The sequence below is a fragment of the Rhinolophus ferrumequinum genome, chromosome 3 (assembly GCF_004115265.2).
Source record: "Rhinolophus ferrumequinum isolate MPI-CBG mRhiFer1 chromosome 3, mRhiFer1_v1.p, whole genome shotgun sequence".
Classification (NCBI taxonomy): Eukaryota; Metazoa; Chordata; class Mammalia; order Chiroptera; family Rhinolophidae; genus Rhinolophus; species Rhinolophus ferrumequinum.
Window position 1 is genome coordinate 35,968,521 of NC_046286.1, and position 19,958 is coordinate 35,988,478.

Genomic DNA, 19,958 nt, shown 5'->3' on the forward strand with positions numbered 1-19,958 from the left:
TTACAGTTGGTATTTAATTTATTATTGATAACCTATTCAAGTAAAATAGACAAATTTTCAATCCAAGTACATTAAACTACCTAAGTCTGGTTCTATGGAAACCGCAAAAGGCCAACTGAAAAGTCTCACTGGGGATGCGAGGGGTTCTGGTTCAGCTAAACCCACTCACCACGTACCATCAGAGACATTTAACCACACGCCTTTGATGAGCATCCACCTCTGCTAACACTTCTGAACTTGTAAGACGTGTGACTGATTTGCTGGCGCTCAGCTAGTCAAATGATTAAAGGTTAATGACTCATATCTCTCTAAGGCAGGGGTGTCATAACTGTGGCCGGCGGGCCAACTGCGGTCCGCAATCCATTGTTAATTGGCCCGCAGCAAATTCCAAAAATATATTTAGTTTACTTAAATAAACCAGGTGAGGCAATACGTACTTCACCTCGAGTGAGTGGCCCGGCTGTTTGTGTATTTTACCGCATATGCCCTTGGTGAATAACGTTGAAAAAAGTTTGGACACCCCTGCTCTAAGGCTATGTGAGGAATTATAATGGACCCCCCAAAAAAAGAAATCAACCCCTCCAAAAGAAGTATTTGATACAAATCAGAAAGCATCACCTCATCTGTGTAAAAATCATGGTGCTTCCTGAGCTAAGATAATGTATGTAGTTGTAGACACACATTTCATAAAAGCAAAGCTGGAAAAAGTTCAAAGACAGACAAGTAAAGTAAGCAAGGTGAATGGACAAGGGCTCTGTTTAAAAAAGGAAAAACAGAGAAGATACAATAGATACAATAGATGAAGGCTGAGTTTACAGTCCTACTGTATTTCTCACAAAATTCTATTTGGATAAATATAAAAAGAATAAAAAAAATATGAATTAGGCTAATAGGTGCCCATATCTGAAAACACCAGATCTAGGAGATACCCTATGTCATGCAAAAAAACAAACAAAAAAAATCGAATAATGGAAATTTAGGAACTTTTCAGCACTGATTAAGCTAGGGAGATATAGATTGAAAATCTAAATAGACTCAAAAATCTAGATATCTTCATGGATAATCCAATTGTGATAGCTTTTTAAGGGAAATGTGGACACATTGAGACACTTTCCTGATGCTGTGACACAACCATGAAGAGCAACTCTTGTCTCCCATAAGGACATCTACTGAATTTCCATCAGGGAGGGAGTCAAATAATTCCATCCAATACAGGAAATCATACATTTCTCAAAATAATAAGTATGACTAACCAAATACTGCAGTGAAGGATTTTGAAGAGGAAAGGGTAGAATTTGTCTAATAGTTTTTTTCAAAACAAATTACCGTTTGTTCATTGCCTTCTCCTGTTGCAGGCTGGTAAGTGATTCTGTATTTCTGCACACGCCCACTCGCAGGGTCCCACTTAACCGTCAAGCTGTTAGATGTTGCATTGTACACCTGAAGGTTCCGTGGCCCGCTTTTTGGAGCTGAAAGAAGAAAGTTGAGAAACAGAATAAGAATGTGGAACAAGGCCTCCCTCCAAAATACGCACTGTTCCCAAGGAAATCAATAGAACCATATACTTATAGGTTTAGCACTAAATTAGACCCATGATAAATCATGGTTATCAAGTCTTAAATGATTCTTTAACAAATAGCAGCAAAGCAAAGTTTTTCAAGAAAAGAAGGCCTGTTTTAAAAAGGTCCAAATCAACACCTTACAAATTAAAAGCAGAAGGCCTGTTTGAGACAGATTTTGTGGTATTTTTCTTTCATTCATTCATTCATTCATCTATTCATTCATTATCTGGACATTCATACAATTCAGCAAATTAAATTCTTACCTTGTGTTGTTAAGGGTATCAAACGCACTAGAAAAATAAAGAGAGAGAATTTGGGAGAATATTACTAATATAGCTAAAGCTCTATTTTTTTAATTAATTTTAAAATAATTATGTCCAGAAGGATGAACACCTACGTGTGCGCTCACTGCCAGTCAGGTCATCACTTTCTGACTCATCAGGATAGATGCCAGTGATAGAAATTTCATAGAGAGTGTTTGGGTTCAGGTTTTCAAACACCAAACTATTTTCATCTCCATTTAAGATGGTCTTAGGAAAAGAGGAAGAAAACAACAAACCCACATGAAATTAAATCACCACATATATCATACTCAATGGCAGTTTGCTGACATTATTTACTCAGATGTTTCTCCTCCTTTGATTCATGCCATGAGCTCAAATGTCACTAGTAGGAAAGGATGCTTTTCTGACAACAAAGTTAATACATATTTCAAAAAGATTTTCTATAATTAAATGGGATTTAAAAAAAGATGAAGAAAGAAAACAAAGGGGGAAAGAAGAAAGAATGAGAGTTAACACTACCTCCATCTTATCCGAGCTGCCAGAAGGTGCCCAGGTTATTCTGTAGAGAGAAACATCTGAAGCTCCATGATCCCAAGTTCCTCTGAAACTCTCTGGTGTTACTTCAGTAATCTTCAGGTTTTTTGGTGCCGGCACCTTGCCTATCATAAGAAAAGGCAGAACTAAGTTCTTTAATGTGATCTACAAAGTTAGTAATAATACAACTGCCTTGTTTTATTTTAATGAACATGGAAAAGCTGGCTGAAAACATTGCTCAGAACCAAATATGTGACCAAGGCAGTTCATTTGAAAGATAAATAGGAGCTCTGAAAGAGGGAAGCACTGTATGGCTATAAGAGGTGATTATTTATGTTCTATTAAAATGGTGATGTTTTTTCAAAAAGGTACCATTTAGTAATACTCTTCTAACTCAGTGGCTCCTAATCATTTTGCATCTCAAACTTTTTGAAAATCTAATGAAAATCACAGACTCTTTCACGCACAGTACACTAAGCAGAAGAAACTTTGGCATGTAATATCAGAGAGTTCATGAACCTTCAACGGTCCATGAAATGTTGTAATCTAAGTGATCCATGCGTAAGCTTTTCCTACAGTCACTAACCTTAAACACGATGTGAAGCAGACTGTACTGACTATCCAGAGAGAGGAATAACCCCGGAGCGCTGATGACTGCTGAAATCCCAATTAAAAGGTCCTCCATTACACAGCACTCTAGTTTGCAGCACAAGCGGTTGGAATTGTCTGCCACCAGTTTTGAGCTTTCATTGTTAAGTATTTCTCTATCTCCTGGTAACCAAAGCCAACTACACAAAACCTGGAGCCATCAAAAAGTTGTTTCTTATAATTACAATGAAAAAGCTCATTGAGATAGACCAGTACCACTTTCACAAGCACAACTGCCATCAAACCATCTGTTAAAGATGAACTCTGGGTGTATCTAAAAGTTATCAGGAAATCTTAAGAATTAAAAGCATATACTGATAGTATGAATTTAGTATACTAAATTACCGGCTTTCACTAGCCTTTTTTTCTCCGACTTCTTTTTCTCTTTACTGCACGTTATGTTTATGTAAAGCTGTCAGTCTACTCATATGCATCAATTTCCATCTCTAACCACTACGCTTACCAGGAAAGTCCTCAGGTCAAGAAGGCAACTGAAATTGCTAAGAGATGTCACATGGTAAGAAAATAGCAGAAGTGGATACTGCCTGATGTTAAGGCGCAGCCTGTGACATTTGACAAGATGTACAGACAGCTGAGCACTAATGGAGAAGCTTTTGAGCCTCTGGTGATGGAGTTACTGGACAGGAATTAAAAGTTCCAGGCCATGGTCTGATCCCACCGCTCGCTTACTGGATGAGGTGAGGCAAATCATTTAAATTCTCTACACCTGTGCTGCCCACTATGAGAGCACTGGCTACATGTGGCTATTGAAATGTGGCAAGTCCAAATTAAGATACACTGTCAGTGTAAAATTAATCCACACTGGATTTCAAAGTATTATGATGAAAAATGTGAACTATCTCATTAAAAATTATACTGACGCGTGTTGAAATAATAATCTTTTAGATATATTGGGTTCAACAAAACACATTTTTTAAATTAATTTGATCTGTCTCTTATTACCTTTTGTAATATGGCTACTAGAACATTTGGAATTACATATGCGGCTCCCATTATATTTCTCTGGAATCCTGCTGGCCCTAGACCTCGATTTCTTAACTACTATTTAACTAGGAAATTATGGGCTGAGCGCAGTGCCAGGCACTGGAGATACACAGTTGAACAAAACAAATATGTCTCTGCCTACATTAGTAGGGAGCGAGGAGAAAGTAGAATAGATTTAAAAAAAAAAAAAAAAAAAAAGGCCAAGAGGCAAAAATAATTGAGTTGAATGCTATGGAAGAACCATGAGAGGGAGAGAAACTGAAGTCCCTCAAAGAGGCAACAGAATGGAGCAGGGAAGGAGGGCGAGGCAGTCTGCTCCGCATCCCCCTACCTTTCCCCTGTGGAAGTCTGCCCTTCCTCTGAAATCCGGCAGCAGACACTCTGAGTGCCGCACACCTCACCTTCCTTACATGATCCCATGCATTGTTAATTCATTTTCTTATCTCCACAATGAAATCATAAACTATTGAGGGCAAAGATGCTTATATTTTGTTACCCCAATAGTCATTTACATGTAGTGAGATGTCAAAAAATGTTTGATAACTAATGCAACTTTTCCAGAGAAAATATCCAACCTACACCACGAGTATACTTTCTTCCCCCCACCCCACCCCACCCCACACACCTACCAGTTAAGCATCTAGAAGATGAATTAGTGACAGTGGCTGGTAGAATAACAGTAGAATAGAAATCATTATAAAAGAAATGGACATAAAAGTAGAAGAGGAGAAGAAAATAAGTAAAAAACAATCTATCAATCCAAACATATTAAACACTGACCAAAAAAAATAGCATTAAGAAACAAAATGACCCAGTAAGTTTAGTTATGTGTGCATGTAGTATTGTTTCTCAACTACCAATTAAGCATTTGCACAACTCACGGGTAGTTTCTTGAGCAGTCACTGGGGGAGATTCTCCCTCATCATACACGGCAGAAACACTGACTGTGTACAGGGTTTGTGAGACGAGCTCTTTGAGATGCACGTTGTTCCGTGACCTGTCCACTTCTACCTGAAACAGAGCAGTGGAACTATTTTTACAAAGGGTTTAGTTGTGACATCTGTCTGTTGTTTATTGTACCTCTGTTGTTTATTGTACCAACACAAGATGGTACCAAAAATAAGCAATGTTTTCCGATTTGCATAGAGCCCAGGAACTGAAGACAGTTTATATGTTTCTGAACTGGAAAAAAAAAAAAATGTATGTACTAGAGCCATACGGGGCACTATTGTTTGGTAAATGATGACTGCCTATGGATTCAAACAACTTAATCATTTTTCACCTGTTTTCCCCCTTTGCAGCACTGCCTTATGCTTTTCAGAAATGCTCTCCTGTGCATTATCTCATTTGCTATTCACAAGAACCCTGTGAGACACACTAGTCATTGTACCTCTTTTGAAATTTAAACCCAGAATAAAATGAATGTGTACACATGTATAAATGATCTTTTGTATAATCCAAATGACCAACATAGTCAGTAATTGGGTGCTTAGAGGAACTATTTCTATATTCTAAAAATGCCCCTAAAATTACATTAATGCCCCCCAAACATACACAAGTTTTAAACCCATTCACTGGTGAAGCCCCTCAATTTACTCTCACTTTGAATTAGGTTGTAATGGAAACAACTCTCCACCCCAATATCATCTCACAAATATTCACTGTTGAAGGGACATTCCTCTAACAACATATTCATCCCTTCTTTCTGTCCCTTTCAACTATCCTATCTTCCTATTATCTGACAAACTCCTCCACATCCCCTTGCTAGCTTTTATTTTTAGAAACATTATTCATATTTTTAAATAATTCATAGAATGAAGAGCACCATATAAAGCATCTGGATGAAAAGGAAATACCATCTAGATTCTACACCTAAGGGATGATGTTTTTGAGATTATTATCATACAGCAAACCATTTTTAAACTAAATTCAAGACAGTCCAATATATTATTGATATTCAAAAAGCACTTTATGAATATAACAAATTTTCAACACTATATTAATAAACTGACATAATTCAATACATGCTATCAACTATACGGGTTTAGTTTGTTTTATTAACCTACAGGAAAATGAATAATTTCAAACTCACTCTAATCTCCAACCTACCTCTTTGATACCCTCTTCTGGTGCTCTGTAGCGAACAATATATTTACGAACTTTTCCAGGCGCAGGATCCCAAATGACATTCATGGTGCTATGGGTTACATCCCTGAGTTTCAAATCTTGAGGTTTGGGTAAAGGCACTGGAGATGCATGAGAAATTAGGTCCAGATGTGATTCTCAACCACAAAGCTCTAAAGAATCCACACAAACTTTCAAGAAGTTGTTTGGAGGAAACTTAAAGGTGTGCAGCAAATAACTAAAAAAAAATGGTTATGATGATAAAAGTACTATGATTCTACCAGGTAAAGTCTACCAGTTGGCTTTAAAAAGCCAAGAAGGTTTTTTAAAAATAGGATAAGTTAAAATTTTTATGACAACTCTACTTCTCATTTATGTTAATTTCTTTCACTCTATTTACATAAGCTCTTACTTGCTATTGAACTATAATAAATCATAATCTACCATAAATGTATTACTCATGTTTCTTTACCATATATTTAAATTGGTTAAGACAGTAAACAAAATTAATAGAGGTAAGTTCAACTAAGAATATGATAGGAAAAAAAATGGTTATGAGAGTGAAGAATGAAGATTGACAAAAATTAACCATCCAATAAGTCTATAAGAAAATACACAGAAGGCCTAAATGGTTAGAAGATAATAAAAATGTGTTGGTCAGTAGATGATTGGATAAAGAAGATGTGGTACATATATAAATGGAATATTACTCAGCCATAATAAAAGCTGAAATACTACATTTGCGACAACGTGGATCGATCTTGAGATTATCATGCTTAGCAAAATAAGACAGACAGAAAATATGGAGAAACATATGATGTCACTCATATGTGGGATATAAAACTGAAGGCAACAAATGAACAAGACAAACAAACAAAAACTCATAGACACAGAAAACAGTTTAGTGGTTACCAGAGGGTAAGTGGGAGAGGGATGTTATAGGAGGATAAGGAGGGTCAAATATGTGGTGATGGAAAGGGATTTCACTTTAGGTGGAGAACTGACTCTGGGTGGTGAGCACACAATGCAATACATAAGTGATGTATTACAGAATTGTACACTTGAAACTTATATAATTTTACTAACCAATGTTACCCCAATAAATTTAACAGCAAAAAAGAAGAAAATAAAAATCATAAATTTTTAACAAGTCAAACAAAGCTTTACTTAAAAAAGAACAGAGAGAAGGATATCTAATGAAGAGGTTTTCTTTTGTTGCATGAGATACATTTCTTTCTAGCTGCCCTTTTGACCAATTTCCTTTGTCTCTCATTTCAACTCTGTACATCTGTTTTTCTGAGTCTCTCTCTCCAACTCCCCGTTTCTGCACCTCCATCCCTTCAATGTTTTCATCTCTCTGCATCTCTCTGTGTTCCCTTCCTCCTCTGTTGCAGTCCAGCCCTATATCCAAATCCGTGACCGCATTTTGTCTTTCATCCCACTATGGATCTTCTCTTCCAGCACTCTCAGAACACATATCTCCATCCCTGGATGGCTCCCCACTCTTTCCACCTGCCACTAGCCACCAATGCCAGACAGGTTCTAACATATAAAAGATGATTATTTGTTGTTCATGAAATCGTACTGTTCCACCCTGCAGCGTTCTTTCTCTTTTCTGCCCCATCATGCTTCTGTCTCAGTCCCCTTCCCCCTTGAAGATTTCTTCCAACTTCTTCATTTCCTTAGAAATGTGAGCTGAGACTCACCAAATTTAAGGCAAGTCATCTATCTCAGCATGCCCACCTCAACAGCATGAGACCAAACTACCAGCTAGGGAAGGTAAGTGTCCTAAGTGCAGTCATTGTCACCTTTTAAGAAAAAATACCTAAATGCTAGTGAAACAAACAGGAAACACAAAGGGGGCTGATCAACAAACACAAGAGACGTGCAAACCACAAAGGAATCCATAAGCTTTACCCTGCTTTGTATTATTCTTCGGTGCTTTCCCAACACTTAGCACCATGAATATAATAGTTGATCAATATGTTTTTGGATTGACTTCACTGATTGATTCATTTAATTGAAACAGATTTATTCATATGTGCTATAGAGTTTCTATTTCAACAGGAACTTGGAACATCTTGATCTTAAACCTAATATTTTCCTCCAAAATTACACTCAGCCAACTTCCCGTCTCACCAATGCTGTATCCCTACAACAATGCTGGAGATCCCTACAACATCAGTTGTAAGATGTGCCACTATTTTATGTTCTATATGCCCTGATTGACCTCTGGCCAAGAATAGTTGTAGGATAACATGGATTGTAAGATACCTCTCAATATCAGGCAGTTAAATGTGAAAAAAAAAATGTAAATTCTAAAATCAATTTAAGGTGCTGTCATAAGTCTAGAGTTAATCATAATTCTCAAATTTGATTGCTGTAAGTAACCCTGCAACTTATGCACATATTATCAAATCATTGTTAGCATCATTAGGTAAAAGAAAATTTCCAATAATGTTATGTTTGCAGCAACAAGGAAAGAAAGAAAGCTAGCAATGTCTTACAGGTGACTTCCCGAGCAGTGACAGGGTCACTAGTGACGTCGTGCAGGGCGGCCTGGACCTTGACTATATACTCGGTGTTGGGAAAGAGGTCAGTCAGCTGCATGTCGTTCACCGTGGGCCCCACACGCATCTGCATATGGACAAGCGAAGAGGAAATGAGACATTCAAATCAAATGTTTCCAGTAATTAGGGACAGCCAATTACAGCCCACTTGTAACCACTAGATTACAACACAAATTTTATTTTTCATTTCTCTGTACGGCATTTCCTTTTTCATGCCAATGTTTTCTAAAATGTGTCACAGGTCACAAATCTAATCTCCCATTTTTCTGTTTTGTGTATAAAGGTATAAATGAGTTCATAATAACCACATTTTAATGAGGACTCTAAACTGTAAAGTCTCTGGAAGATCCAAGGAAAAAGAAACAAATGTCTCCCACCTCTTTGGGTTTTGTCGGTTTTGTGGCATTGATGGGTTCATATGACAAGGTGTAGCCAGTGGCCCCTCCCACTGGTTGCCACTGCACATGCATGGTGGTAGGGCCAATGTCATAAATATTCAGGCTGACTACAGGGACAGGCACTGTTGGAATATAAAAGCAGACATCAGTCTAATTCTTTTCATTCTACTCATTTTTTAATTGTTGTTTTCTACTTAGTTATTTATATTTGTATATGCTAAATAGAGAAGAGGTTGCTGTGAAAAATCAGTGAGAGTTACTATAATCCTTTCCTCTTCCTGCAAAAACCCAATCACATTGTTTGTTGCTACCTCATATTCAGGGCTGTATGTTACAACTATTTGATAGGGAGAAAAAGTTTAAATTTCAAATGAGATTCCAGTGAGTCTATATGGAAGCCAAAACAGATACCCACTTCGTGAGATTTCAATCTCTTTTTCTGGAACATCTCTATGTTGACTATTTTCATACTTCGATCATAGAATTTCACAGATAAGTAATCAACACAGTATTTTATTTCCTCTTTCTTTTAAAAATGTTTTTAACTGAGAGTGCCATACATAAACATCTGCAACGTAGGCGATTTACGGGCTTTCTGCAGTCAAGCCCATGTGACAGAGTAAAAGGTTGGTTTGCAGTCTCCTTTTCACTCAACACCCATATAGCTTTCTATTTTCTGTCCAGAAATCGAGTTTAAAGTTTTAAGGAATTATCAGATGAATTCTGCCTATTATGAAATACTTTATTTCCCATCTCCTATTGTCTAATACGAAGGGAAATGAGAGAAGAGATAAAGACCTGAGGAACTAAGCAGTAGGTAGGATCAATTCTTGCCTTGGAGAGAATGATACTCACTCCTTTCTCTTATAAGTGGCCTCCTTTCCTCCTGGAGCCCAGCCAAGAGGATAGGAGAAGGAAAGAGTATTTTCATAGGGCCTCAGAAATACTACCAGGAATAGAAGCGAGGAACATCTCCCCAAAAAGCTCTATTCAAAGTCAAAGCCATAGAACTTCTCTAGTAAAAACCAAAGGTCCAAGGCCAGAAAAATATGGGGAAACCTCATTTACAGCAGAAAGATCTGGCCATCAACAGAACTGAAATAGATCCTCTCTGCACAGCTCCTCTTCCTAATCTTGGTCCCACTCCCCACATGGTACTTTTCCTTAAGACATGAATAACTCTATGAAAAGTACTTTTCCCTCTAAGTTATCTGTGGTTATGACGACTCATTCCGCCAGTGGGGTCCCAGGATGATGGCAGGAATAGCCAGTAAGAGCAGAAAACCATTGAGTATTTATTGAGCACCTGCACAAAGAATGCATTCGGTAAACATTTGTTGAGTAGGTGTTGAATAAATGAATGATTTGGAAGACTGACAAAATCCCACATGGGCTGTCACCTCTTTATCTTAAAAAACAAAACAAGAAGATTTTATTTTAATCTTGACTTACAGGTTTTTTCTGTGCCCTTCAGAGGCTCACTGTATTCATCTTCTACCACAGAATACACACTCACATCATACTCAGTTTCAGGCTTCAGATTTTTCAGTACTGTGCTACTTTCCAGTCGGCTCACATAAAACTAAGGGAGGAATATTTAAAAATAACAACAACTTATGTTATAATCACTTTCCCCTCTTCTACTACAATTACAAAGCAGTTAACTACAATGAGCTTATATTTCAATGAAAGCCATTGTCTTTTGTTTTTAGATACTACCAGATTACAGTGAGATCTTGAACAATTCATATAATTTATTCTCGCAGCTGTTGCTTCCTTGTTTGTAAAAGGAGTGGGTAAAACTAGATCATCTTCTTCTTCCTTTACAACTCTATGATTCTACTATGAACTAATGAACAAATCAAGCATCCTGTAATTAAGTTTTAATTAAAAATCATATTGATATTCTTCAATTCTTAGAAACCATAAGAATCCAAGCAGAGCGCTTTGCCTTTAATTAAGACCAAATGGAAGTGCTTTCCTAGCAAGGAATAAAAAGCAGATTGTTGACTCAGTTCTGTACTGCTCTGTATCCCTCTTGCTCTCTTAACCCAACATTTTTCTCAGAGCCCTAATGAGGAAGACCCAATCTCAACATCAAGAAGGAGTGTGTTGTAGGTTGTCTACTCACTTCTTGGCGTTTCCCTCCAGAAACTGGGTAGTATTCCACTTTATATCTATCCACACTGTCAGTAGGAGGTGTCCAGCTCACTCTAAAAGAACGATGGGTTCGCTCAGAAATAACTAGGTTAGAAGGTGCTTCCAAGTCACCTACATATGGAAATAAAGTACATACACTTTTTTCATTATTACATAAAGGTGATGAAATTTGAAATTACTTTGAAACAGTATTACTTTCCATATTAAGCTTGTACACACATTCTTTTACACACAAAGTCACTACAGTAAATCAGTATAGTAGCCCATTGCCCCTAAAACTTCTCTGAATGGGTGGCCAAAGGGTTTTTCGGCATCAGAAAATTCAAACCTGAGTTCATTGTATTTCATTAAAACTTGATCCCATTCTTTCTTATGGGACCACCAGAGTCACCTAGACTCAAAACCTCTGAATCATTATTTGGATACTTTCTCTTCTCTCTTGCTTTGTAATCAATTTATAATCTAATAAATGTAATAATTTATAATCAATGTAAATACTAATTAATAATCAATAAATAAGGATTTGGGACCTGACAATTCCATTGTCTCTATCACCGTTGGCACCACCTAAATTCACTGCACTAATTATCATTTTGATTATTTATATTCATAGTTTATCTCCCCAACTATAGTTTGCACTCTGTGAGAACAGAATTGGCACCTTATTCATGATAAGTTCCTCTACAGAACCTACGTCAGTGGTAAGAGAAGCTAACCACTTTTGTACTCAAGAGAGAGGAAAAACAAATAAGTTTTTAAAAATTTGGTAGTATCATACTGTCTATGATTGTGCTTTCTGTAGGTAGAGATAGGTGAAATGACTAACACAGAAGAAGACCTAGGATAAATATCAATGAAAATAAAAATATTAAGCTCAGTATGACCACTAGAAAGATGTCCAAATAAAAATGGAAATAAAATTAATCCAGTGACTCGACGAGCACAGCAAATCATTCTCATATAAATTCTTCCTACTTTCTTTGTAAGCCAGAGCTGGGGAAAGGATTTCCATTCTTAGTATCCTAACCTTTATTGGACTTGGGTCATAATCAAACCTACAAAATTATCAAGCAATTTAACTGTCTGGGAAACCAGAATGAATGCAACTATTACATAGCTGACAAAAAATAAAAAAATAAAGGAAAATAAATAAAAGATGTTTTCATCCCTACTCAAAGTTCTCTCCAACTAAATAAAACTACAACTCTCTCAGCTAATCCAGAGCCAGAAGCCTACAAATACTGGCTTCCTGGCTGGTCTATTTCTCTAGGGAAAAGGTCAGTCTGTTGTTCAAAATCCAAAAAAGAAAATCTGCAAAAGTTTGAGAGAGAAACTCAAGAAGGAGCAGTCAAATAAGTGCATCCCCAGTACGCAAAGCATGTGAAACATTTCTACCGCATTATTTGTTAAGTTCATTCCGATTTTTCCAAAACCAGAATAAATTAAGAAAAGACAGTCTTTTCCATAATCTATAAATACTTAAAAGAAACTTTCAACATATTATAATGATAATTAAATTTTGTCATTAATTTTCAAAAACCTTTAATTTTGGTGCTTACTGTGTTTTGTCCTCTTATTTTTATAGATAGTAACCATGTTGTACTACCCTTTGTCGCTACAAATTCAGTTTCATCATTTTATTTCTAAATTTTAATTCCTTATCAATAGTTACTTTTTTCAAAGACCTCTAAAAAACATCTTTAACCATTTGACTCTGAATAAGTAATTTAACTTCCCTAAATCTCAGTTTCCTCACTGGTGAAGAAGATTGTGTCATTTCTAAAAGTCCAAACTCTAAAATTGTGATTTCTCTGAATATTTAAGGGTTACAAGTGCAAAGTATTAAATTTGGTCATCTATAGTTGAGGCAAAACAAATCAGATTTATAAGACCCCTCTTTCGGGGCCGGCCCGGTTGCTCAGGCGGTTAGAGCTCCATGCTAACTCCAAACGCTGCTGGTTAGATTCCCACATGGGCCAGTGGGCTCTCAACCACAAGGTTGCCAATTCAATTCCTGGAGTCCTGCAAGGGATGGTGGGTTCTACCCCCTGCAACTAAGATTGAACACGGCACCTTGAGCTGAGCTTCACTGAGCTCCTGGATGGCTCAGATGGTTGGAGCGCAGGCTCTCAACCACAAGGTTGCCAGTTCGATTCTTCCAGGGATGGTGGGCTACGCCCCCTGCAACTAGCAATGGCAACTGGACCTGGAGCTGAGCTGCGCCCTCCACAACTAAGACAGAAAGGACAACAACTTGAAGCTGAACAGCACCCTCCACAACTAAGATTGAAAGGACAACAACTTGACTAGGAAAAAAGTCCTGGAAGTACACACTGTTCCCCAATAAAGTCCTGTTCCCCTTCCCCAATAAAATTTTTAAAAAAAAGAAAAAAACCGTCTTTCATTCCTAATCACAAAAAAAAGTTAACAAACTTTAGAAAACAAAAGTCTAAGAGGCTTTATAAGAGAATATATATATGTATATATTCTATGTATATATTTCTAATATATACATATATATATATTAGAAAAGCATCTCTCTTTCTCTTCTCCAGCCTCCATTTATACATACATGTGTGCATGTGTGTGTGTGTGTGTGTGTGTGTGTGAGTGTGGTGTGCAGGCACATATAAACTAAAAGTATCCTCCAATAAGCTAGAAGTCATTTCTAGTTTGATGCCATCAGGAAAAAAAACAGAAAAAAAATCAAGGACTAAACCAATAATTCTCAGTTGGGGGCAGTATTCTCCGCAGCCGACATTTGGAAAATTCTGAAGATATTTTCAGTTGTCATAAATCGGGGGATGCTACTGGCATCCAGTGGGCAGATCCCAAGAATGCTACTAAACATCTCACAGTGCACAAAAGAGTCACCTCCCCCATCCAAAAAAAGAATGATCTGGCCCAAAATATCAACAGTGCTGAGGGTGAACATCCCGGGCTACCCTTACCTGGACCTTTGACACTGTTGCACAAGTTAAGGGTGAGGTCACCCACAATCTTGGCGAGTGACTCAAAGTCTGCCACGTTGTACGCATGGATTTCATCAGGATCCGTTGCAATCACCTTTAATTCAATCTCATCAGCATTTTTTATACCTCAAAAAAATGGATATATAGAAATTAAAAGCACTTCTCAGAAGAAAAATAATGGAATGAAGCAAATATTTTACAGGCTACCCTTATATGTTCAATGTTAGCTAGAACACATGATTTTCCTCAATAATAAAATGATTACCTATCTTTACTTACAAAATAGAAACAAATAAAAAAATAATATAAACCAAAGGCTACTCTGAATTATCTTCTTCTATATGCTTCTAGCACCAATTTCCCACCAAAAAGTGTCTCTTTAGTGTTCTTTCTGGAAAGTAAAATAATGGATATCAAAAATGAACATGGTGCCATGGGAAAACAAACAGGAATTTTCCTGAATCCTACTAATAGCAAATTTGCCCTCTTGATCCATTACTTTCTTCCAAGAAGACATGTCATTTTATCTCATTACAAGGAAAAAAGGAGAAAATGAATTAACTTTCTGGCATATCATGTTGACAAATTATGTGATAGGAAAAATGTGGGGTTTTTTTCACACTTCAGAAAATATTTTTAACTACAAAACTATCCTCACCTTTTGTAATGCAGGGAACATTACTAGCCTTTTCAGTGCTTACCAATAGCAAACAGCTCGACGCTTTCATCCTTGAGTTTCCTTGAAGGCCCTTCAACATCATCCTGTGACTTTCCATCAGTGATAAGAACACCAATTTTTCGAGCTCTAGCCCTCATGCCAGCTTGGGGTCTGAAGCTCTGTTGGCGAAGGAAATTCAAAGCCATGCCTAGGGGATTTTTAAAAGAGAATCAATCACATCATTATTTAGCTACAAGGTTTGACCAAAAGCAGGAACTAAAATTGCACCAGACCATCCTTCCTCACCTGTGAGAGTATTGCCTCCTTTGTATGGTAAGTTTGCCACAGCTTGCAACAAGCTCTTCTTGTCTTTATGAGTATTTAACTGCCACTCCGTTCTGGGGTCCCCACTGTACTGAACAAGGCCTAAAATGACACCATTGGCATTAGCGTATATAAAAGAGCATAATGAAAATGTCTAAATGTCTTCAATATTGTCAGACCTACCAATTTGTACTCTGTTAGGGCCAATATCAAAGATTTCCACAATACGAGAAATGAAATTCCTCACTGTTCTAAAATTTGCCCGGCCGATGCTCCATGATCCATCCACCAGCAACACAATGTCTGCTTCAGCTCTGGTGAGACACTCCATCCCTGACAGGACAATTGTGAAACAGGGCAGAGTAAGCAGCAAGTTCTTAGCAGTGTTACTTCCTAGCCATGCCTCTGCCACCCCTAAATGCTCACTGTTGCCTAACTATTTTGAGTTCTGTAGCTTTGGAATTCAAAACTCTGAAAATATGTCCATAGGATTTATTAATCTCAAATAACCGTCATAAATATCATCAATTCCTCCAATGATTATTTCAGTGGCAAATCTTTCCTTCATCTTTGACTAAATTTCCTGGCCCCAGTCATAGACCCTGAAGACTTAAATAAAACCATCACTATAAGTTTGAATCGGCTCACAAACCCAAGGGCTGAAATAAATAAGTGAGAATGTACAGCCATCTAACTATAAGGCATTAATAATTTTAATAAAAATTTAATGTGATCTAACAACTAGATTTGTGGGTGTGTTTTTTTTATTTGTAATATTCAATGGTCATTAGCAGACAAGTATGAGAAGAACTGATAAAATGTGTAAGCTAGAAAAGGTTTTAGTGAGCCAAAAATATCTTTTAAAATAATTAAACTCCCAGATAACTATTACATAAATTATGAAGGATCAGACACATGACTCTTAAAATTAGACCCTTTCAAAGTAAAACTACATGTTTTAAAACCTGATAGCTATTATATTATTTAGTTATAAACTACTTAATCATCTATTGTGTATAACAATTATGTAAATACAGATGGTGAAGTCTGCACATTTAAAAATCAAGAGAGAAGGAAGACAATTTAGAAAAAGTATGCAAACAAATATACAAATTGAGAGCTATAGAGACAACAAGCACAAACATGGATACAAAGCTAGGGTGCTTTGGAAAGAGAGAACAATCCCAATATCCTCAGTGCACAGGCTACAAAATAAAAATATAAGTCAGTTAATATCATCATAGGAAAAACAATAGAACATTAATGCAAAACAGCAAGATTTGACACTTTATTTTATCTACATCCATATTTTCAAATGCTGTATTTCCCAGAAGTGTATGTTACCAGTTATGAATTTTCCAAGCTGTTGCCATGTTAGCATTTGATCTTTATATTACAAAAAAAAATTCATGGAGAAAAATTATGTGATGCTCATCACACAACAAAGGCATCATTCATGTATTATATATTAAATCAGGATTGAGGATTCCCAGATACTGCTCCAAACACCTAAGTCTTTGCAAGCCTGCTCCTGCTCTGCCTACACCTACGCTTTTTTAGCAATTAATAATGGAAAACATTTAGAAATAAATTCTACCCACAACTTAAACTTGTAAAAATGTTCAAAACTAGCTTCGTGTACATCAAAGTTGTAATCATGGCAGGAGCAAAAGAACCTAAGATTTATGTCACCATTTTGCTTCCCAAGTTGTGGTTGCCCACCTATTTATGTAACGAAACTCTGCTGCTCAGCCCAAGTAAATTATTTCTGCCATTACTTTAACAAAACAAAACTTCATTTTAGTCATAAAAAAGAGAGAAAATATATGCATATTATCTACCTATTGTAAAAACTCATCTTTAAATAATACACTACTGTGTAATCAATGCAATGCTGATAAGAAAAGCCTTAAAAATATATTGTCAAAAGTATGCTTAGCTGGATATTTAAAAAAAAAAATTTAAGTATGTAAATTATTTAAATAAGTTTTATTGTTAAGTTTTTATAGTCATTTTTCACTGCATGATTAACCTAACAACTCATATTTAAAGCAGTTTCATAATATAAGGTCTCCTAGGTAAATGTAATTCAATTTCTTACCAGAAGATAAAATTGGCATTACAGTTGTGTCAGAAAGGGTTGTCATTTCTTGTCCAACAAGTGGTGAACTTTCTCCTCCATCAAACATTCCAAAAACATTCACTTTATACGTGGTACCTGCCCTGAAATGTTAAAATATATAGTCTGTATGTATAATTGGCTCAAATGGTATCATTTTTTGCTTTGTTTTTTGTTTTGTTAATTTATAAACTTTCACACAAAGGAAGTTATAATGTATAACATTACAAGAGAAGAAAAATAAGTTCTGTTTCATTGTAGTTTAAGCTTACAAGTGAGGCATTAAGGGAAACTAGCCAGCAAGCATTCTAGAGAATACTAGGGCTTCAAAGAGCCAGTTTCTGTCTTGACTTTCCATCAGATGTAGAATCCTCTCCATGTCACTGAGCATGTCAGGGAAAGATCAGGCTCTTTATTCTTACTGCTTCTAAGCAATGGTCTATGAGAAATAATGTAAATGTTGTACCTTGCAAGGTAACATAAAGCTCCTAGCACAATGTTCGGCACATGGTAGGCTCAATAAATTTCATCCTCCTTATTCTGATAAAAATAAATAGCTAGCATTTATACAGATTTCAATATCGTTGAATGAATGGTTGACACAAACAAAGTGTCCAAAAGGCATTGCACAGTAAGCCATTCTTTTTACTGTAATGAATGTAGGGTGCTGTTCAAACTCAAACTTCCTTGTTTTCCACTGCACAGCCTGAAGCAAGACTTTTAATCAGCCCACCCTTCCCCAATCCTGCCAGCTGGCACCAAGCACAAAGTCCTGCCTTTTCTCTCCCATGGCCCACCCTGGAAGAGGATTCACATTTGGAATCTTAGCGTGAGTCACCTGGGCCTTTCCAGAAGGCATGGGATACCCCACAATTCCACAGGGCTGGCTAGGAACAAGCTGCTTTTGGTAAAATCGTGTAATATGGATGTTAATTTTTTTAAGTCAGGGTGTTATTGAAAAAAATGACATTCCTGACCACTTAACAACAAAAATCTTTAAAACATTTTTTTAAAATCTGCATAGGTCTAAATTCTGTTGCTAGATTCTGAATCCTTAACTTCAGCAGCATCAAGAATAAGAAAGCAACTTCAACTGATTTTAAAAACTCTGCTGGCAAACAGACACATAACTGATTATCTGTGTAAGGCCTATTAATTTACATAAGTTAGTCAATCTTTTAACACAAACCAAATATAGTTTGTTCCTACCTAAGTTCCTCCAAAACAACTGTATTGTCATATGGTCCAACCACTAACTCTCCCAGTCTTCTGTCATCCCCCGTAGGGTGGAATGTGACTTTATAACCCTTCACTTCCCCAGGGGCAGGCTCCCAAGTCACTCGGAAGCTTGACATGGTTGGGTCAGATGTTTTGAGGTTTCTGGGTGACTTAAATCGAGAAGCTGTAAGATAAAAAGATTTTAAAGTATTATCCATAAGATTACGCTTTGGGTTTTGTTTTTTATTAGCCCCTACAAAAATAAATCAAATTAGAAATATCTAAGTCACATACATGAGAATCATCACAAACATAACACTTCAAAATGTGTATTTATAAAAAGATTAAGTCTGGTAGCACAACGTATAATACCCAATAAAAATCCTGATTAATAGAATGCTACCCAAGTGGAGGTGTAAATAATTCTCACAGCTCAGAAGATTAGATTAGCATTAGAATATTAATATGTACCATCAATTTACCAGGAACTAGACTGGCAAAAATAATATGCTACTTAGGCATCCTATCTAATTATTCTAATTTAATTTATCGCAGAATTAATTTTAGACATTTACAAGTAAAGTAGGTGTATTAAAGTCTCCCTTTAAAATATGACATACTTTCCCCCAACAAAATTATTTTGTACCTGTTGTTCCTGATCCTTGCCTAAGCTTTCCTTCTCCTGTCTTGTAAATTGGAAGAACTGTGATGTCATATGTGGTCTGGGGTTTAAGTCGCTTTAACACTGTTGAGGTGACTGTGGGTGGCACTTTAGCAACCATTTGTCTTCCTCCCCCACGGGGGCGATATACAACTCGATAGTTGATGACTTTCCCCGGTGCTGGTTTCCAGGTAACTCTCATTGTGTTTTCTGTTTCTTCATCCACTTTCAAGGTTTTTGAATCTTGTGATACTGTGAGATAAAAGGATGGCTTACCATGTTGAAAGAAAATATACATATCCCCACTTATGTGAAAAGAAACTATCTGTGGTTTCTTAAATATGTACACTATTCTCTTGCTGAGCATAGTGATCGCTCGTAAATTCATGGTGGCGTGTGAGCTTAATCTCAGTGAGATCACAGTAAGATGTTTTTCTTTAACTGGCTAGTAAATAAAAAATGGAAGTTCATGCTGCACGGATTTCCTATTTGCATTCTAGAGACCTTAGTAAAGAAAATATCCATTTCTGGAGGTAAACTTTTAGAATTTTTATTATGTTACCATCTGTAAAGAATTCCTGTCGCAATCATGCTGTGGGGAATACTAAAAGTCATGAATGTGAGATCAGAAGTATCACTTGGATCTTTTCAGAAAAAGGTACAAACGACTAGCCAGAGTGACTATAGTTCACACTATTTTTTGTGATTGCCACAAACATGT

General features: G+C 36.6%; 1 protein-coding gene across 1 annotated transcript in view; it reads right to left on the bottom strand.

Moving 5' to 3' along the window:
• COL12A1 (collagen type XII alpha 1 chain) overlaps positions 1–19,958 on the bottom strand; it is a 112,153-nt gene that overhangs the window by 48,579 nt on the left and 43,616 nt on the right. The window contains 17 exon segments of the mRNA XM_033100041.1: positions 1,327–1,469; positions 1,826–1,852; positions 1,960–2,092; positions 2,366–2,505; positions 4,915–5,044; positions 6,143–6,279; positions 8,665–8,794; positions 9,105–9,247; positions 10,578–10,707; positions 11,257–11,396; positions 14,237–14,383; positions 14,959–15,123; positions 15,222–15,341; positions 15,423–15,572; positions 17,341–17,462; positions 18,568–18,760; positions 19,223–19,489. Coding sequence (XP_032955932.1) covers positions 1,327–1,469; positions 1,826–1,852; positions 1,960–2,092; positions 2,366–2,505; positions 4,915–5,044; positions 6,143–6,279; positions 8,665–8,794; positions 9,105–9,247; positions 10,578–10,707; positions 11,257–11,396; positions 14,237–14,383; positions 14,959–15,123; positions 15,222–15,341; positions 15,423–15,572; positions 17,341–17,462; positions 18,568–18,760; positions 19,223–19,489 — 2,417 coding nt within the window.